This window comes from Artemia franciscana, chromosome 5 (assembly GCF_032884065.1).
Source record: "Artemia franciscana chromosome 5, ASM3288406v1, whole genome shotgun sequence".
Lineage (NCBI taxonomy): Eukaryota > Metazoa > Arthropoda > Branchiopoda > Anostraca > Artemiidae > Artemia > Artemia franciscana.
This window is the reverse complement of record NC_088867.1, coordinates 39,469,341-39,487,224: the sequence shown is the minus strand read 5'-3', so window position 1 is coordinate 39,487,224 and position 17,884 is coordinate 39,469,341. Positions and strand designations below refer to the sequence as shown.

The following is a 17,884-nucleotide window of genomic DNA, read 5'->3' as shown; positions in this document are numbered from 1 at the left end:
TACGTTCTCTGTGTGGAACATTTACATAAGTCTTTTGGCTGTCAGCCTGGTTCCTTTCAAAGAAGTAATTCATGTCAAAAAAAAATGTTTTAAGGTAGTCCAGCCACAGCATTCAATTTTCAATCATCCAACCGCAGCAAGTGACAATATTCTTCTTTACCGAAATCAATGTGGAACTGCTGGATTTTCCTGACAACATTTTACATGTATTACATTCGACATCAGTATTTCAACATAACTACACGTCTCTTCAAAAGGTCTACAATTTCATTGAATTTTCAATTAACGAATAAAATACAGAAATCCTTCTTGTCAATGACCCGAGAAACATGTTGCCAAGTTACTTCATTGTCAGTATTAGTTACACTCGGATCATCTTTCTAAGCCATTTCCTTTCTGTCCAAAGTGTAGTCCAATGCTTGTCGCAAATTTGATCGCTAGCTGAAACCGTTTTTCTGTTTTTATAAGAAATGATTCTTTCCCTGTCCAACTACTTAAGGAATCATAAGAACTTGCTATTGAAGCAGGTTCCTATAATTGTTTAACTTGATTAGACATGAAGCAAGCATTCCTATTGTTAAATAAACAAGAAAAGTTTGCCTATTCTTCTTGTGTTAACAAAAATTAATACCATACCTTAACAAAATATTAAAAATGAGGAATGAATTTGAATGATGCTTTGTTAAGAAAACCTTAAAGTTGTGTAGTTAATTTGTATTAACGGGTTTGTATTAGTAAACGCTGTACTGAACACGTTTTGGCTACTAGACTTAGACTTGACTTTATTAAACCAGAAATGATATACATAAATCTTATGCAAAGAAGACAGGGCGACATCTCGTTTTGCCTCTTTTAACAATAGAGAGAGAAAAAAGTAAAAGGAATCACGCCTCAATAGCTCACACGGAGTATATAGAGAAAGAGAGAGAGAGAGAAGAAGCAGAAAAAATTACTAATGATATAGTTTTTTTCCCCTTTCGGTCGTTTTCTTGAAGAGTTGTTAGGGCAGCATCGAGAATGCAAAATCATAGTACATGAAGAACAAACTTTCTCTTGACGCCACGGGACATTTGTCAGGTAATTAAATACTTTTCAGACAAGATTGATATATTTTTTATTCGTAAATCCTAGCCCATGGTCTGCAAGCTATTTCCCAGTAAGCTTGTACCAGATCACTAGGCTAATGCAATGGCCAAGTAACCTAATAGATGTATCCTACCTATAGAATCAGAATCTCATCCTGAATCTAAATATAATAGCCTATTTATTTGTGTCAGAAATGAACTTTAACAACTAATATATAAATATAGCCTATACCATGGACTGTGTACAAGCAATCAGTTCTCTTTATTTTGACAAGTTGTTTAATCAGTTTGAAGGAAAAGAGTGACTTACAGAGAACTTGGTGCATATATGCATAACTCAGAATATATGTTTGCACATCTGTTTGGGTGGAATGTCACATCTGGCTGGGTGAGAATCTCTTAAAAGGTGAAATTCTTCTTCTAAAGGTATGCCTGTTTCTTAGCAATTTTATTAGTGATTTTATTTAGCAAATTTATGGTAACATTCTAGCTAGTTGAGGGACTTCTTGCTATCTCAGAAAGGGGTTAGGTTAGGAAAATTAAAGTTTCAGGTATAAGTCTATGGGCTAAAGTAGGCTATTGGTCAATGTTTGTGTTACCTGAACAATTGCTTTGGGTCATGAAACTATTGTTAATAGATGCATTTCAACTTTTGGAATATCTTTTCTCTCTTGAAAAACTACTGCAAACTCACTATTATGGAGTTATTCCAGCCCAAATATTCTTGTATTTATACATATAGAATTTGCAATCATTTCTGTTTTCATTGATTAGATATTTGAAATTATGAATCTGTAATAGTTTAGAAACAAATTTGTGCTATATGTTTGTAAATTAGGGGTGGGGGGTGGGTAAAGCATAGCACATATTAAATACACAAACTAACCATTGCTGTATTTAATATAGGCCTATGCTATGCTTTACCAATAATGTGCAAATATATAATAACTCCATAATGGTGAGTTTGCGGTTGTTTTGCAAGAGAGAAAAGATATTCCAAAAGTCAAAATGCATCTTTTAACAATAGTTTCATGACCCAAAACAATTGTTGAGGTAATACCAACATTGATCAAAGTATATCCTGGGAAGGTATTTTAAAGTACCCACCTCCACAATTTTTGGGTGTGATTGGTTGGAAGCAGTCGCCAAGGAGAGGGACTTAGGTGTTATTGTGGACAAGGATTTAAAATTCCACAGCCACACTCAGGCTCAGGCTGCAAAAGCTAATTGAGCTCTTGAACTCATTAAGTGCTCTTTTGTAACCAGAAAGTCATGTGTAGTTACAAAACTTTATAAATCCCTTGTCTGCCCCACCTTGAGTTTGGCCTTTCCCCACCTTGTGTTTGGCCTTTCCCCAAAATAAATGGACATAAGAGCCCTTGAAAGTGTCCAAAGAAGAGCAACCAAACTGGTCCACAGCTTAAATAATGCCCCTTACCAGGATTGCCTAAGGTCTTTAAGACTTCCAACCCTCATGTGTCAAAGATATAGAGGAGGTGTTATCATGGCACAAAAAATTTTCAAATCCAGCCACCTGAACCAGATCTTCACCCCCTCCATGGCTAACAACACAAGAGGTCACAGTCTGAAGCTTCACCTGCCTGGATGTTGGAGAAGGGAACAATGTGGCTAGTTTTCCATTTGGGTGGTCCCCCTCTGGAATAGCCTATCCAAGTCTACCATCCAAGCTGAGACTCCATACTCCTTCAAGGCTGGAGTCAACAGGGACTGGGAGAGGGCTGAGTGGAAGCTGGACTAGGAAGCTAAGCCAACATAATTACATCACTCACCACCAGCAACAACCTACAGGAGGATCTACCACCTTATCTTACTGGCAAATGCAATTTAAGGTAATCTCTCAAGGAGATTCATTTCCCAAACACATTCAGTCAAAATTTTGAGACAACCATTATGTTCAGCATGTTAGAATGGTCAAGTAACTATGTCTCTGTCTTATTGGACGTGTCCCCAATTATGCAATTGGCCAATTATACTGTATAACTAAATGCTACTTTAAAATTAAATAAAAGGGCATTGTATTTATAGTTGCCAAAAAGACACTCCAACAATATATCAAGAATGACTGGAGGCATTAAATTGCAGTTTTTGGGGCTACTACTATTGCTACTTCTCTTACAATTTAATAGTATAAGTGTATTCAGGTTGTCAAAGAACATAGATAGAATCTTTTGGGAATGATATTAAGTTGTATTTTTCATGCCAAGATGAGGTGGTATAAAATTAAGTTAAAAATACTATTTGTGTCAGGATTAAAAATTGTTGAAAAAGTTTCTCCCAAAATACAAATAGCAAGCCAAACTGTGGATTCTTATAGAAAAAAAAATAACTGAAAAGAAAAAAATATCATGAAAAAGACTGTCTCAATAAAAAAACAAACAGAAATTAAGTTTTTAAAAACTTTTTCCACTAAAGAAGTTTTTCAAGAAAAAGTAAATGCTCCATTAAGCCAAAAATGGGTAGCAATAAAAGTCAAGTAATTTCCAAGCAGAAATTAGAATAAATAGCCATGTTTATTGAAAATTAAAATTTGTGCTTTACTGAAAACAAAATATGTTTTAAATGTTTTCACTTTTTTTACTTAAATAAATAAAAAATAAAGACTTTAAGGAATAAATATCAGTATGTGTATATTAAACTGACAATCTACATTCTTTAGATTGAAATTATTCAGAAATAGATTAGAAATTATTCTAATTTCTGTTTGTTTTGAGTTTCATTTATTTATTGATAGTGATTTGTGGTAGTTTTACACTTTGAAACTCACTTGATATTATTTCTGCCCATTTTTGGCTTAATGGAGTTCTTTGCTTTTCTTTGAAAAACTTTTTGTGTAGAAAAGGTTTTTTTTTTTATTAATACATACATAAGGTAGCATCATTCAGCCTGGGGAGAGGGGGCTGGAGTCCCCTGTGCCCCCCTTATGTTCACCCATGTCTCTAGCCTCCCCATATTTTAAAAAAGATACAAAAGTTTTGGAAGAAATACAAAGATATGCCACCAAAATGATATCTGGCATGTGGGAACTTTCTCATTCTGCAATACCAACTAACTCCTAATATTTGTGCAGAGAAGAAATAGAGGTGATGTCAATATAACTTACAAGTTAATGAAGGCCAACACACTCCAGCTTTATTTCCTTTTGCTGGACACAATTCAAAAACCTGAGGTCACTGACTGAAACCTTGTACCTGGTCAATAAGATTCCTTGATTCTGCACCAATAAAGTGAAAGAACCTGCTACTAACTAGTATCTTACAGTCACTAGAAGATAATCTTGGTCCTGTACTTTCATCAAAACCATGAACCATAACCCATCCTGCAATACCAACTAACTCCTAATATTTGTGTACAGAAGAAATAGAGGTGATGTCAATATAACTTACAAGTTTTTGAAGGCCAACACACTCCAGCATTATTTCCTTTTGCTGGACATAATTCAAAAACCTGAGGTCACTGACTGAAACTTTGTACCTGGTCAATAAGATTCCTTGATTCTGCACCAATAAAATGAAAGAACCTGCTACTAACCAGTATCTTACATTCACTAGAAGATAATCTTGGTCCTGTACTTTCATCAAAACCATGAACCATAACCCCTGAAATCAAAGGTACTCTTGTTGAGAATTTGAGCACAGCACTTCTTGATACACATAAGGAACTTTTGTCTCAGTCCAAAACAGAGAAGTCTTGGATTAAAACAGATGTTCGGATTGGTCTTGTCATGTTTGATAATCCAGTTTGTTCATTTTCAACAATGATGAATTTGCTTTTTTTTTTTTTTTTTTTTTTTTTTTTTTTTTTTTTTGTCATCCACTTGATCTAGTCGCGTTTGATGGTCCAGGTGGTTAGATAAAAATCTCTTTTTATTCAAACAGCTTATCATTTTTCAACAATTGTAAATTTCTCTTTTTGAGGCCATTTTATTATACTTTCAATGGCTGTGGAGAACTAAAAATTGTTAAAGCACTATCAATTGAAAACATTAACTTCTTTCATGTAATACTCATTCTAGTTTTAATCTAAAGAAAAGTTAAGCCTAGTTTTAAAACCAAAATAGTAACTGTAGTTTTTGTATGATAAGATATAAAGGCAAATTTCTCTATTGTTATTTATTTCTTTAATTGGTTGCAATTCTTAGTTTCAATTGTCTTCTAACCAAAGATTCTTTTTTATGTTGCAAGAGCAACGCTTTGGTTTTTGTGTGTGTGTGTGTGTTTTTTTTTTTGTTCCTAGCACCCTGATTTCTGCTTATTCCTAAAAGGGTCAAGGGTCTAACCTCTGCGGTTTTTACAAAAAGTGTGGCTTAGGCTGGATTGATGAATATGACTTTGTATTTTGGAAAGTTTTGTAGAACTCTTGCCTGGGGCCAAAAAAGATGGTTTTTGCTTGTCTTTGTGCCAGAGCCTATAGTGTGTAAAGTGAAGTTTTATAACCTATTTCTATTTCTGTTCATGGTTTCAGCTGAGTTTATCATTTGGTTTTTCACACTTGGGATTGCAGTAGAGAAATGGTATCATATGTACCTCTTAAAATTTTAAAGTTCTCTCATTGCTAAAGAAATTAAAGTTTGTCCTTTGCTCCTTTCCAAGTGATAATGTTAGAAACTTTGCCTACAGCAAAAAAGTTAACTTTTAAACTAAGACAGATAGAATTTTTTTCGAAAACAGTCAATAGCTCTTGATGAGCTGATCAAAGTATATGTCATCCATTTTTTGGTAGAAAAATTCCTTCATGAGATGTACAGGTTTGAAAGTTTCAAGGGGTTGACAACTTTGGTAGTAAGGTACACACTGAAACCAAAAATAGACCAATATCAGTTGTGAGACATATAAGGGAGTTTTAAGCAACAGTTGGCTGTTAGCTCATAATTATCTTCACCAATGAGGGGTTCACAACTTGTGCTAGTTGGTTTACCTATTATTTGTTTCTGGTGTGTTTAATGGTAAGACCAATTTGATTCCAGTGGTAAGACATGTGGGGGACTTGTTTATTTTAAGATCTTTACAGATTAACAACTTCAGCATTTAATTGAAGCAAGGAAATAAAACCAAAGTCTCTTGCAACACTTTGCTCAGCAAAGCTGAACAAACATTGCCACAACACCTCATCTTGCCCATACAATGTAGATGTAGTTTGTGTTTCATTTTGGTTTGTTGTGATGCCTGTTGTTACATGTTTTCTAACCTCATATTTTTTTTGTGCTTCATTTTGTTTATTATTAATTTAAACATGTTTTCCATGTCCTTTCCTTAGCTGTTTGTTTTGATCTTGTCATGTTTGATGGTCTAGGATGTTCATTTTTAGAAATTGTTTTTTTACATTTTTTTTTTCAGGTCAGAAAATCTCAGGGTACCAGTACCAAAAAAAAAAAAGAAAAAAAAATCACACATAAAGACACAGTTGCTTGTTTAAAGAGAATTGATATATCTCTCAGACTCTGGCACTAGTTATTTATACATTCGATTTTTAAATTATACATTAGCATATTTACCATGTTATTGTTTAGTTTTAGTCGTGAGGTGGGAAATAAGCAATTTTAGCTGCATTAAGAAATTGTTATGTGAATTCAGTTCCTCCTTCCTGTTTATTCTTCGGGATATTATACACCTTATAAAATTTGTATTCTTTTGGGATTTGTAGTGATTCTTGCTGTTGCTTCTGTTCTAACCACAGATTTCATTTATGATTTGATGTAATCCTTGCTGTTGCTTGGCTTTCAACAGAAGATTCCATTGTCCATCAGTTTTATTTATGGTATTTTGTGATGTTTGTTGGCACTTGTCTTCTAGCCATAGACCTTGATCTGCTTCATTTTGTTCATTGTTTCCTTAGATATCTTTTTCATGCCTCTTACTTTATCTGCTTGGATTTGTTGATTCTCTCGTGTTATTTTTCATGACATCAAAGATACCAAAAAATACTTCCTTTTCCAGCTTTTCCCCAGTAATTTTATTTTACATTAAAAAAAGCAACAGAAACTATTGGAGTATGTTACAACATGCTTATATGGTATACTATTGCCCCATCAAATTGCTGAAGTTGTAGAAACTATGACTCTATTTACGGCTGAAGTCTGTAGAAGAAAACAACATTCAAGACCAAAATCAACCACTAAGTGAGGAACCAAGAAAACTCACAATAAAAAAACGTGATGAGAACAAAGTAAAAGCAGAAACAATCACCAAACGTGAAAGTAATGAAATAGGCCTCCATATCATTTTAAAAAGGTTGTGTCAGAAGTGCTGAGTTCAAGAAGGGCTTTCTGGACTGGACTTGCTTCTTACTAAAATCAACAGAAGGTAGAAGATTCAATAAGAAAGACAAAAGGGTTTTAAGAGATTCAGCTGTAGAACTGCTTCTAAGGCTAGAAGGTTTAATTTCTGAATTTTCAGATTCATTATTTTTTTAAATTTGCAGTTGCTATGGGCTAGAGCTAGTTCTTTATGAAGTTACAGCAAGTGTCATAAGTATGATAATTGCTTATTCACTTTTATTTTTAAACAGCTCTCTTTGATGTTCCATTGATCATTTTCTCCATGATGTTGATAGCAGTAGAAAAAAAAGAGGACACATCATGCTTCCCATGCAAACTTACTTGTTGTTCAAGCCAGAGAACTGCAAATTTCCTGTATAGGGGGTTTGGCCATGGTAATTCTAATGTAGCCTACTTTTTGTTTCAATCCAGCTCCATTTTCAGGGTGTTTCAGGCTGTTTTTCGAAATTCCCTTAAATTTGCTTTCAAAATAGTATTTTACTACTGAGACTGACTTTGATGATAGTTACCCTTTCTGAATCAGCTAGAAATGGCAATTTTTTCTCACTTGGAATTTTTTCAATACATTTATTAGCATTTGGCTACTATGGGCCTTCTTTGCTAGGTTGAAGAAGTAATTAGAAGAAGTAAGACAAGTATTGTAGAAATTATTGATAAACTGAAGCCAAAAAAAAATAATAATAATAAAAAGAAAAGGAGAGGACATAGCAGATTTTTTTTTTTGTAACACTAGAGAAATTATGGCTCATCTGAAGCATATATTGTGAACAAAAAAGTGTGGCCATTTGATTCCCCATTTTACACTCTCCAAATACAATATCTGCTTTTTTTATAGTTGAATTCCCTCCTAGTAGTCCCAAATATAGTCCTCGAATATGTACCAAACTGAAATAAAAAATAAAAATTAAATTCTTACTTTATCATATTTAACACGATTTTGTTAATCAGATTATTATGTTTATGCTATTGTTGTCCACATTTTTAAATAATATGGTTGTGTTAACCATATTGTAATAATACTGTTGTGTTCATATTTATCCAACTAATGCCAATTATTTTGCAGTCAAATATACCTTGGCTAATAATTTTGACATATTGATAATACAGCTTCCCATTTACAAAAAAAAAAAAATATATAAAGCACCAAGAGATGAAAAAAAATGGAGAAACACATCATTGTGTCATGGACTTGAAGCCTTTCATGTAAATCTTGTAAATTTGTTTTCCATGTAAATCTCGCACTTGCATTAGCTTGATTCCTACTAGACAAGATGCTTATGTTTTGCAAAAAAAACTGTCTTGTCCCATTCTTGCAAAAAAAAAAATTAAATAATAATAACAACACCATAAGTTTAGACAATTTATATGATCCTCTTGAATTATCATCAGAATCAATCCGCTGGTAACCTCATCACTTGAAATTTCTTGGAGTTACCCCTCCCCCTGAAGAGTTGTTTCAGATTTTAAAAGCATTTTTTTTCCATATCCTGATTATTTCAATATTCTTTGAGGTATTTAATTATTTCCACCCCTCAAGAGTTTTTTTTTAAGACCTTTCTTTTCAGGGATCATTACCCTATCCTCCTCCCATGGTATATCTCATAGATTTTTTTTCACACTATTTCAGAAAATTTTCTTCATGTCCTGATTACTTCAATGTTCTTTGAGTTATTTAATTATTTAAAGAACAGCACATCAGGGAGCTACTGATATCCTGTAGAATTTCAGTTACCAATTTGGTTACTGACCCTTTATGTTTTCCAGAAAGATGAGGACAAAATTAAGAACTGTTGAGAAAACTGGGGAACTTATTGGATACAGTGAATTAGCGATTAGAAATAATCATTCTGTGCTGGAATTCTACAGGACGTCTTTAGCTGCTTTAAGTGGCGTAGCTGCTGGGACAATTGGACTTACCAGTTGGAAAGGCTTTCTTTTCTATTTCATTTGTGCATTTTTCTTGTCATTATATATTGTTGTGAAACACTGTTCTGGAAATAAGTTGACCTTTCTCAATAAGAGCTCTGTCATTACAAGTGGTCTGACAAGTGGTTGGATTACTTATATTTTATTTTGGACGTTCCTTTATGGAATGGTACATGTTTACTAGACCTCCTTTTGTTTCTAATGTTATAATCTGTCATAGAAATAAGTATCATTTCTATACATTTCTTTACGTGTTTCAGAAGATATATAGGTGATTTGATTAGACATTTCCAAAAATTTTCTTCCATCTGAACATTAAGTTATGTGTTTAATGTACCAGTACTTCTGTCATAGGCTAGTCTATTCTGATATATTGCTATGTCATTGAAATTTAGAATGTAATAAATGCTGTGTGTGAAAATTATGAAACTAGTCTTTTTTTTCCAAAGTATATTTTTTGGCAGGTAATTTTTTTTGGTTAAGGTTGTACTGTACCAAGGCAGTTTAAGTAAAATAAGGGAAAATTCACACCTTTAAAGATATCAGTGTAACAGTCAAATAATGGTAAATTTTTTATTCAAAAGAAATAGAAATGAAATTTTTTTTGGTATTTCTTTGAAAAATTATCTTTTTGTTCTTTTTCAGAAACAGACTATAAATTGCGTAATTTTTTCTTTTTTTCTTTTATCTGCATTTTCCATTATTTTTGAGGAGTCTGTTGTTATGATTAATTCAACATGATGGAGTAGTTTTCATAAAGATCAACTTCTTCTGGGGGCGTTTTCTTCTTGTTTCTAAGATTTTGCAGATTTGCTTATGCGAATGGTTTTTGATGTGTGACTTTAAACTTGATAATTCTTAACGATAATAATTTATTCATAAGATTAATGAAAAATCGTATGATGATTTTCGGGTTTTGTTTTCCTTGCTAGCAGTACCGAAACTAAACTATAGACTACATTATTTGAAATCAGTAAAAATAAGTTTTCTTTAAGTCAACATAGAGCAATGTTAAAAAAAATAATAATCAGCCTTTATTAAATAATGGAGTATAAGAATCAATGAGTTCCAAGGTAGCTAAAAGATGTATTGTCGATTTCGTCAACGTTTCGTTTTTGTGGGGAAACAACAGCCTCATGTTCATAGTAGTCAAATATTGACAGCAAGTCATTCAGGTACCTGAAATGGGTATAAATATTCATTAGGCTGTATTACAAGTACACAATCCCAGTTAAATAACACCTTGTAAAATTTTACTTTTTTTGTGTGGGATGTATTTTTTTTTACTCTTTCCATTAGGGCTTATTGTGATTCATTCATTTTCTTCTTTTATTCTTTGGACTAATGTGTCAAAAATTTAACATAATATATATATATATATATATATATATATATATATATATATATATATCTATATATCTATATATATAAAAATAAGTTGTCTGTGTGTGGATCTGTGGATGGATCAGGTGACGTCATGTTTGTCCGCATATGACGTCTGAATTATTTCACACTAATACAAAAGAAGAAAAAAACTAAAAAAGGTAAAAACTACAAAAAAAACTAAAAAGAAAAAAAAACTAAAAAAGCTAAAAAACTAAAAAAAGGTAAAAATCTAATAACTAAAGAAAAACTGAAAAAAATAAAAAAAGGCAAAAACTACAAAAAAAATAAAAACTAATAAAAAAACTAAAAAAGCTAAAAAACTAAAAAAAACTAAAAAAAGGTAAAAAACTAAAAAAAACTAAAAACTAAAAAAGAAAAAAAGGAAAAAACTGAAAAATAAAAGAGAAAAAGAAAACTAAAAAAATATGAATAAATCTATATATATAAAAATAAGTTGTGGATGGATGTGTGGATGGATGTGTCAGGTGACGTCACCTGAAAAAACTGGATTAGGTGACGTCAAAACTGAAAAAACTAAAAAAAGGCAAAAACTACAAAAAAAACTAAAAACTAATAAAAAAAATAAAAAAGCTAAAAAACTAAAAAAACTATAAAGGTAAAAACCAATAAAAAACTAAAAAAAAAAACTGAAAAAACTAAAAAATGGCAAAAACTACAAAAAAAAACTAAAAACTAATAAAAAAAGTAAAAAAGCTAAAAAACTAAAAAAACTAAAAAAACTAAAAAAAGGTAAAAAACTAAAAAAAATAAAAAATAAAAAAAAACTAAAAAAAAGGAAAAAACTGAAAAATAAGCTAAAATAAAGGTAAAAACCAATAAAAAACTAAAAAAAAAAAGGAAAAAACTAATAAATGACGACACTCAAAGAGAAAGCGACCAGGACAAAAAACTAAAAAAAAAGGCAAAAACTACAAAAAAACTAAAAACTAATAAAAAAAATAAAAAAGCTAAAAAACTAAAAAAACTAAAAAAAGGTAAAAAACTAAAAAAACTAAAAACTAAAAAAAAACTAAAAAAGGTAAAAACTAAAAGAACTAAAAAAGAAAAAAATAAATGACGACACTCAAAGAGAAAGCGACCAGGACAAAAGGAATGTTCGATTAGCAATCAACAAAGCACCGGGACACAGGGAGTATAAATGACGACCAGGACACAAGTAAAAAAAAAAATTAACAAAACTAAAAAGAAGGTAAAAACTACAAAAAAACTAAAAAGAAAAAAAAACTAAAAACTAATAAAAAAACTAAAAAATCTAAAAATCTAAATAAACTAAAAAAGAAAAAAAAAGGAAAAAAATAAAGGAGAAAAACAAAACTAAAAAACGAATGTATATACAGACCGGTACACCGGGATACAAATGACGACCGGGACACAGGGAATATAAATAACGACCGGGACACAGGGACACAACTACAACGGGGACACCGGGGGAAACAGGGGGATATAAATGACGACCGGGACAAAAAAACTAAAAAGAAATAAAAACTAAAAACTAATAAAAAAAACTAAAAAATCTAAAAATCTAAATAAGCTAAAAAAGAAAAAAAAAGGAAAAAAATAAAGGAGAAAAACAAAACTAAAAAACGAATGTATATACAGACCGGGACACCGGGATACAAATGATGACCGGGACCCGGGACACAGGGAATATAAATGACGACCGGGACACAGGGACACAACTACAACGGGGACACCGGGGGAAACAGGGGGATAACCTGACAATCTATTTATATGCAAAGACAATGGGACAGCAAAGAATGTTGTATATTCGCAAGTTTTACGTAGTTAAAACCATATATATATATATATATCTATATTCACAGGTGGGACATAGGGACACAACTACAATGGCGCGTAACTATTATGGCGCGTAACGACTTACGCGCGCGGGGGGGCTTGGGGGGGGCGCGAAGCGCCCCCACCAACTAGGTGTTGGGGTGGCGCGAAGCGCCACCCCAACAGCTAGTATATATATAAAAATAAGTTGTTTGTGGGTTATGTCTGTCTGTCTGTCTGTCGAGTGACGTCGTATTTGTCCGCATATGACGTCTGAATTATTTCACACTAATACAAAAGAAGAAAAAAAACTAAAAAAGGTAAAAACTACAAAAAAAAAACTAAAAAGAAAAAAAACTAAAAAAGGTAAAAAACTAAAAAAAAACTGAAAAAACTAAAAAAAGGCAAAAACTAAAAAAAAAACTAAAAACTAATAAAAAAACTAAAAAAGCTAAAAAACTAAAAAAAGGTAAAAAACAAAAAAAAACTAAAAAAGAAAAAACTAAAAAAAAGGAAAAAACTGAAAAATAAGAGAAAAAGAAAACTAAAAAAATATTAATAAATATAAAAAATATAAATATAATATAAATTAGCAATCAACAAAGCACCGAGACACAAATGACGACCGGGACACAGGGAGTATAAATGACGACCAGGACATAAGTAAAAAAAAAAACTAAAAAAACTAAAAAAATGGTAAAAACTACAAAAAAACTAAAAATTAATAAAAAAAACTAAAAAATATAAAAATCTAAATAAACTAAAAAAGAAAAAAAAGAAAAAGGAAAAAAATAAAGGAGAAAAACAAAACTAAAAAACGAATGTATATACAGACCGGGACACCGGGATACAAATGACGACCGGGACACAGGGAATATAAATGACGACCGGGACACAGGGACACAACTACAATGGGGACGCCGGGGGGCACAGGGGGATATAAATGACGACCGGGATACACTCAAAGAGAAATCACAGACTGGAACACCGGGACACAAATGACGACCGGGACACAGGGAATATAAATGACGACCGGGACACAGGGACATAACTACAAAGGGGACGCCGGGGTGCACAGGGGGATATATAAATGACGATGGCGACTCAGGGAATGGTCGATTAGCAATCACCATCAACAAAGCTCAAGGGCAATCATTAGAATCATGAGGTATAGATCTGAATACGGATTGTTTTCCCATGGACCATTATATGTTGCATGTTCAAGAGTCGGTAAACCTGACAATCTATTTATATGCACAGACAATGGGACAGCAAAGAATGTTGTATATTCGCAATTTTTACGTAGTTAAAAACATATATATATATATATATATATATATATATATATATATATATATATATATATATATATATATATATATATATATATATATATATATATATATATATATATATATATATATATATATATATATATATATATATATATATATATATATATATATATATATATATATATATATATCTATATTCACAGGTGGGACATAGGGACACAACTACAATGGCGCGTAACTAATATGGCGCGTAACGACTTACGCGCGCGGGGGGGCTTGGGGGGGGGCGCGAAGCGCCCCCACCAACTAGGTGTTGGGGTGGCGCGAAGCGCCACCCCAACAGCTAGTATATATATATATATATATATATACATATATATATATATATATATACATATATATATATATATATATATATATATATATATATATATATATATATTGGTTAAAATAAACAGCTCTGTAATAATTTCTTTAAAGTTTAATGATAATTTCTGGGTGCCCTATCATTAATTTTGAAAAGAGGTTATTATAAAAACAGTTTACTAAATATTGTAACCAGATTTGTTTTATTTTAGCAGTTGTTAATTATAGTTTTATTTATATAGAAATAGGGTTGTATGCGTATAAAATGTAACTGTTCTGTTCGCTCAAGCCAATTGAAAAGCCAAAACGACATGAGTTTCTACTCAATAGGCTATGCTAGAGCATGCTTTTGAAGCAAGTTTGTTTTAGTGACAAGGCAGCTTTCCATGTTTCAGGGAAATTAAACCAACCAAATGTGAGACCCTAGGGATTCTTGCTTCCTCCTTCTACCCAGAAAAACCATCTATTTTAACTATCTGCAATAAAAGTAGTTTATGTGCAAAAACATGTTGTCTCAGCAGCTGGTTATATTGACTTGAATCTTTTGAGGACATGTTCGTTGGGGTATAGGGACTTCGATGTTTGATGTTTTTTGCGTCTGATCAAGCTTAAATTGTAGAAGAAGGTAGACTCTACCGAGGATATCAATGTCCAAAAAAGGCAAACCTTTTTTTTGGGGGGGGGAGGATAGGTTATACACATCCAAAATCTAACTAAAAACTGGATTTTGACGCCACAATAACTACCGTGCCAGGATCAAGGGCATGAGCCTCCAATCAAAGTAAGCTTAGGGAGGCGCCGTAAAGCTATAATAGCGAGACGAAAGCCTGAATGAGCAGTGACAGGTAACAATATATATATGACAGGCAACAATATATATATATATATATATATATATATATATATATATATATATATATATATATATATATATATATATATATATATATATATATATATATATATATATATATATATATATATATATATATATATATATATATATATATATATATATATATATATATATATATATATACTTTGCCCTTTGCAAGTGTTCTCCTGTAATGGGCTTCTCGTATTGTGAAGTCACGTTTCCAGTTTTTGTGATTTTTTTTTTCTTTATAGTATATATATGTTAAAATACTGTTGCTTTTTCCCCTTGTAGCCAAAAATATACCCTTGATTTTATTTGCATAGATTGAAAAAGACACTTGCAAAAAAGCTGACTATATCTAGCAATAATCTCCCTTTGCAGATCCCCTAGAGTTGTGACTTCTAGCGCTACCTACCATTTTAATTAGGATGCTTAACTTAGAAAGCAGTATAAAAGCTAATTCTGTCGCTGTGCGAACTTGCCGTGGACATTTAATTCTAAACAAGTTGTTAATGTTTTTACTGAAAGTTGCTATTGACATTAGAATACGACTGTAGAACAATTGAAAACCTTCAACAGTAACATTAATTATATAGGAAACAGAATTTAGCTAATGACTCAACATGTTGTGTTCTAATAGAATTTGTTCCTTATTAATTAGAAAATGAGTCACAATTTTTCCTTGCCCACAGGTTTAACAATAATTTTTGAAGTTTTCCTATCTAAAATACCGAAAATTGAACCCAGAAATCTCAAAAAATAATGGACACCAGAATAGATCTGGTCACATATTTAATTTAGTGTGCTGAACTGCAATAAAAATACTAAAGTCATGTTTGTAGTCTAATAATTGTAACAATGCAGTGTCTATTTTTTGGGTGGGGTTTTACTGTGTCTTTGTATTGTTACATTAGAGAAGTTTTTTCACATACCTGGATTCCAATTCCTTTGCATCACCATAAACACTTTCGTATTGGGTATTTGATCCTTCCTCAGCTATTGCAGCTTGTAAAAGAATATGCAGTATATATTTTTGATTTTGTTTGACTTTTTCTGTAACAATAGGTAGATTTTCAGCAAAACTAGTGGGTTGCACTTTGTCAATAAATTTTGTTGCTCAGTTAAGCCAGTTTGAGCGAAATTAGTGATAACTAAACTTAATGAATTTGTTTGTAAAGTAGGGCGTGATGCTGTTAACGAGCTAAATTACAATTTATATAAGGAAGTTAAACAAGTTCCCAGCGAAGCAATCCAAAATAAGGTACCATTGTTGATATACTACCAATAAAACGCAGAACCAAGCATTAGTAAGAACTTAAGCTGATTCAACTGTGACGTTTCACGGATTTTATTAGCAAAATGACACGAAACATATTTTACAAAAAACCACCACCATACACGTACAAATTCTTTAAAAATCCTGTAAACCCACAAATATTTAAGACGTAAAAAGAGTTGAAACTTATATCTTGAAAGTACGTACATAGATTTTAAATACTATTCATCATAAAACAGTCAGTTGCGTTTCATAGGAGGGAGAGGAGCGTCAGTAGCCAAAGTACTTGGGCTGGGTATAGCTGGAAGATGCCGAAACTTTGTTGGCGTAGATGTCCTTGTGGTTGCGGCTCGAAGAATTAGTATTCTGACACATTGGTAGAAATGCTTTATTTATTAATTTGCCTGTATTGGAGAATATTAAATAGTAGAGTCTAAAAATACTAAAATGTTTGTTAATGCAAAATAATAACTGACTCGTTCAAGAAAAAGTAAATAAATTCAGACCATAGTTTGTTTTTGTAGCTCAAAAATTTTATTTAAGAAGGAATTTGTTTCGTTTAATCCTATAATCACAGAGTTTTTAAGTGATCTTTTGGACTGGTCAAAGTATTTCCAAATGGTTTACCTTTCCTTTAGAATATTTGCTCACAGGGAGCCTTAAGAGAACTATCGAAAGTTTCCAAGACGGAGACCGGGTGAAAATCCAAAATAAGTGTGTAATCTTTTTTTTACAGGTATTTTTAGATAATTGTTGGGGGAGAGTTGTTGAGTTTCACACATAATTTTAGTTTGCCTATTTGTATTGTGCTTACTCTACAAAGCAGCACAAGAACCTGAAATTAAATGACATTCTAAACCAGAATCGAAAGAAAAGCCCATGTTTTTCAAAATTATAAAGCAAAATATTATATTTATTCTTATCCACAGTTTGATCAACGATTATACATCTGTTTAACTCAATGTTGTACTCGAATGAGTGTATCCGTCTTCTAAATCTAAAAGTGGCCCTTCTCCGATGGAGTCTAAATTGCGTTTCTTTCTTTCGGCTTTACGGAACTTAAGTGACCCGCCTGAAACTGAAATAAAACAAAATAAACACAAATAATACAAGAAAATATAGATATACCGTTGAAGGAAATACGATCAAGGATTGAAGTATGTTTCATGAATTTGAGATGTGAACTTAAGTTCTTGATAAATTAATATCTGAAAATTATATCTAATCTCTCAAAAAAGATTAATATCTAAATATTTAGATTAATATCTAAAAAAAGATAAAAATATCTAATATAAAAATATTAAAAGACAAAACAAGGGTCAGAAGATCCCCCCCCCCCGAAGGGGCTTACTCGTCAACTCTTCTCTCTCTCTTTTATTATTTAAAATCTCTTCTTGTCAGGACTTCATACCTACGTACTTGAGACTGCCAATTTTAACTTGGTGCTTTGGTATATGATCGCTGCGAACATGGCCGAAATATCGCATTCTTGATTTGGTTTGTTTCAAGTTTTTTTAATTTGTACAATTTAAGAAATGGTAGCTAATACATAGCAGAGAATGACTACTAATTTTAGATGGC

At 31.9% G+C, this 17,884-nt stretch overlaps 3 protein-coding genes across 6 annotated transcripts in view; 2 read left to right on the top strand and 1 right to left on the bottom strand.

Annotated features, from left to right (window-relative positions):
* Positions 1-922: 922 nt before the first annotated feature.
* Positions 923-17,884, top strand: part of LOC136027390 (U6 snRNA-associated Sm-like protein LSm3) — a 34,453-nt gene continuing 17,491 nt past the window's right edge. Inside the window, exon 1 of the mRNA XM_065704585.1 lies at positions 923-1,077. The gene's annotated coding sequence lies outside the window, so the exon portion shown is untranslated. The remainder of the gene's footprint in view (positions 1,078-17,884) is intronic.
* Positions 9,149-9,490, top strand: LOC136027729 (ER membrane protein complex subunit 6-like). The gene has a single exon (XM_065705185.1). It carries the CDS (start codon positions 9,149-9,151, stop codon positions 9,488-9,490), a length of 342 nt encoding a protein of 113 aa, XP_065561257.1.
* LOC136027389 (uncharacterized) overlaps positions 10,318-17,884 on the bottom strand; it is a 60,894-nt gene continuing 53,327 nt past the window's right edge. For 3 of the 4 annotated variants that reach the window (XM_065704584.1, XM_065704581.1, XM_065704582.1), the window contains exons 3-4: positions 15,960-16,080; positions 10,318-10,485 (exon numbers count right to left, since the gene is read on the bottom strand). In XM_065704584.1, the coding sequence (XP_065560656.1) occupies positions 10,365-10,485; positions 15,960-16,080 (242 nt within the window). In that variant the 3' untranslated portion in view covers positions 10,318-10,364. The remainder of the gene's footprint in view (positions 10,486-15,959; positions 16,081-17,884) is intronic. The other variant, XM_065704583.1, reaches the window with a different exon arrangement.

Bases quoted from the DNA above. Each gene is read 5' to 3' on its own strand.
- LOC136027729 (XM_065705185.1), top strand. From the start codon at position 9,149: ATGAGGACAAAATTAAGAACTGTTGAGAAAACTGGGGAACTTATTGGA.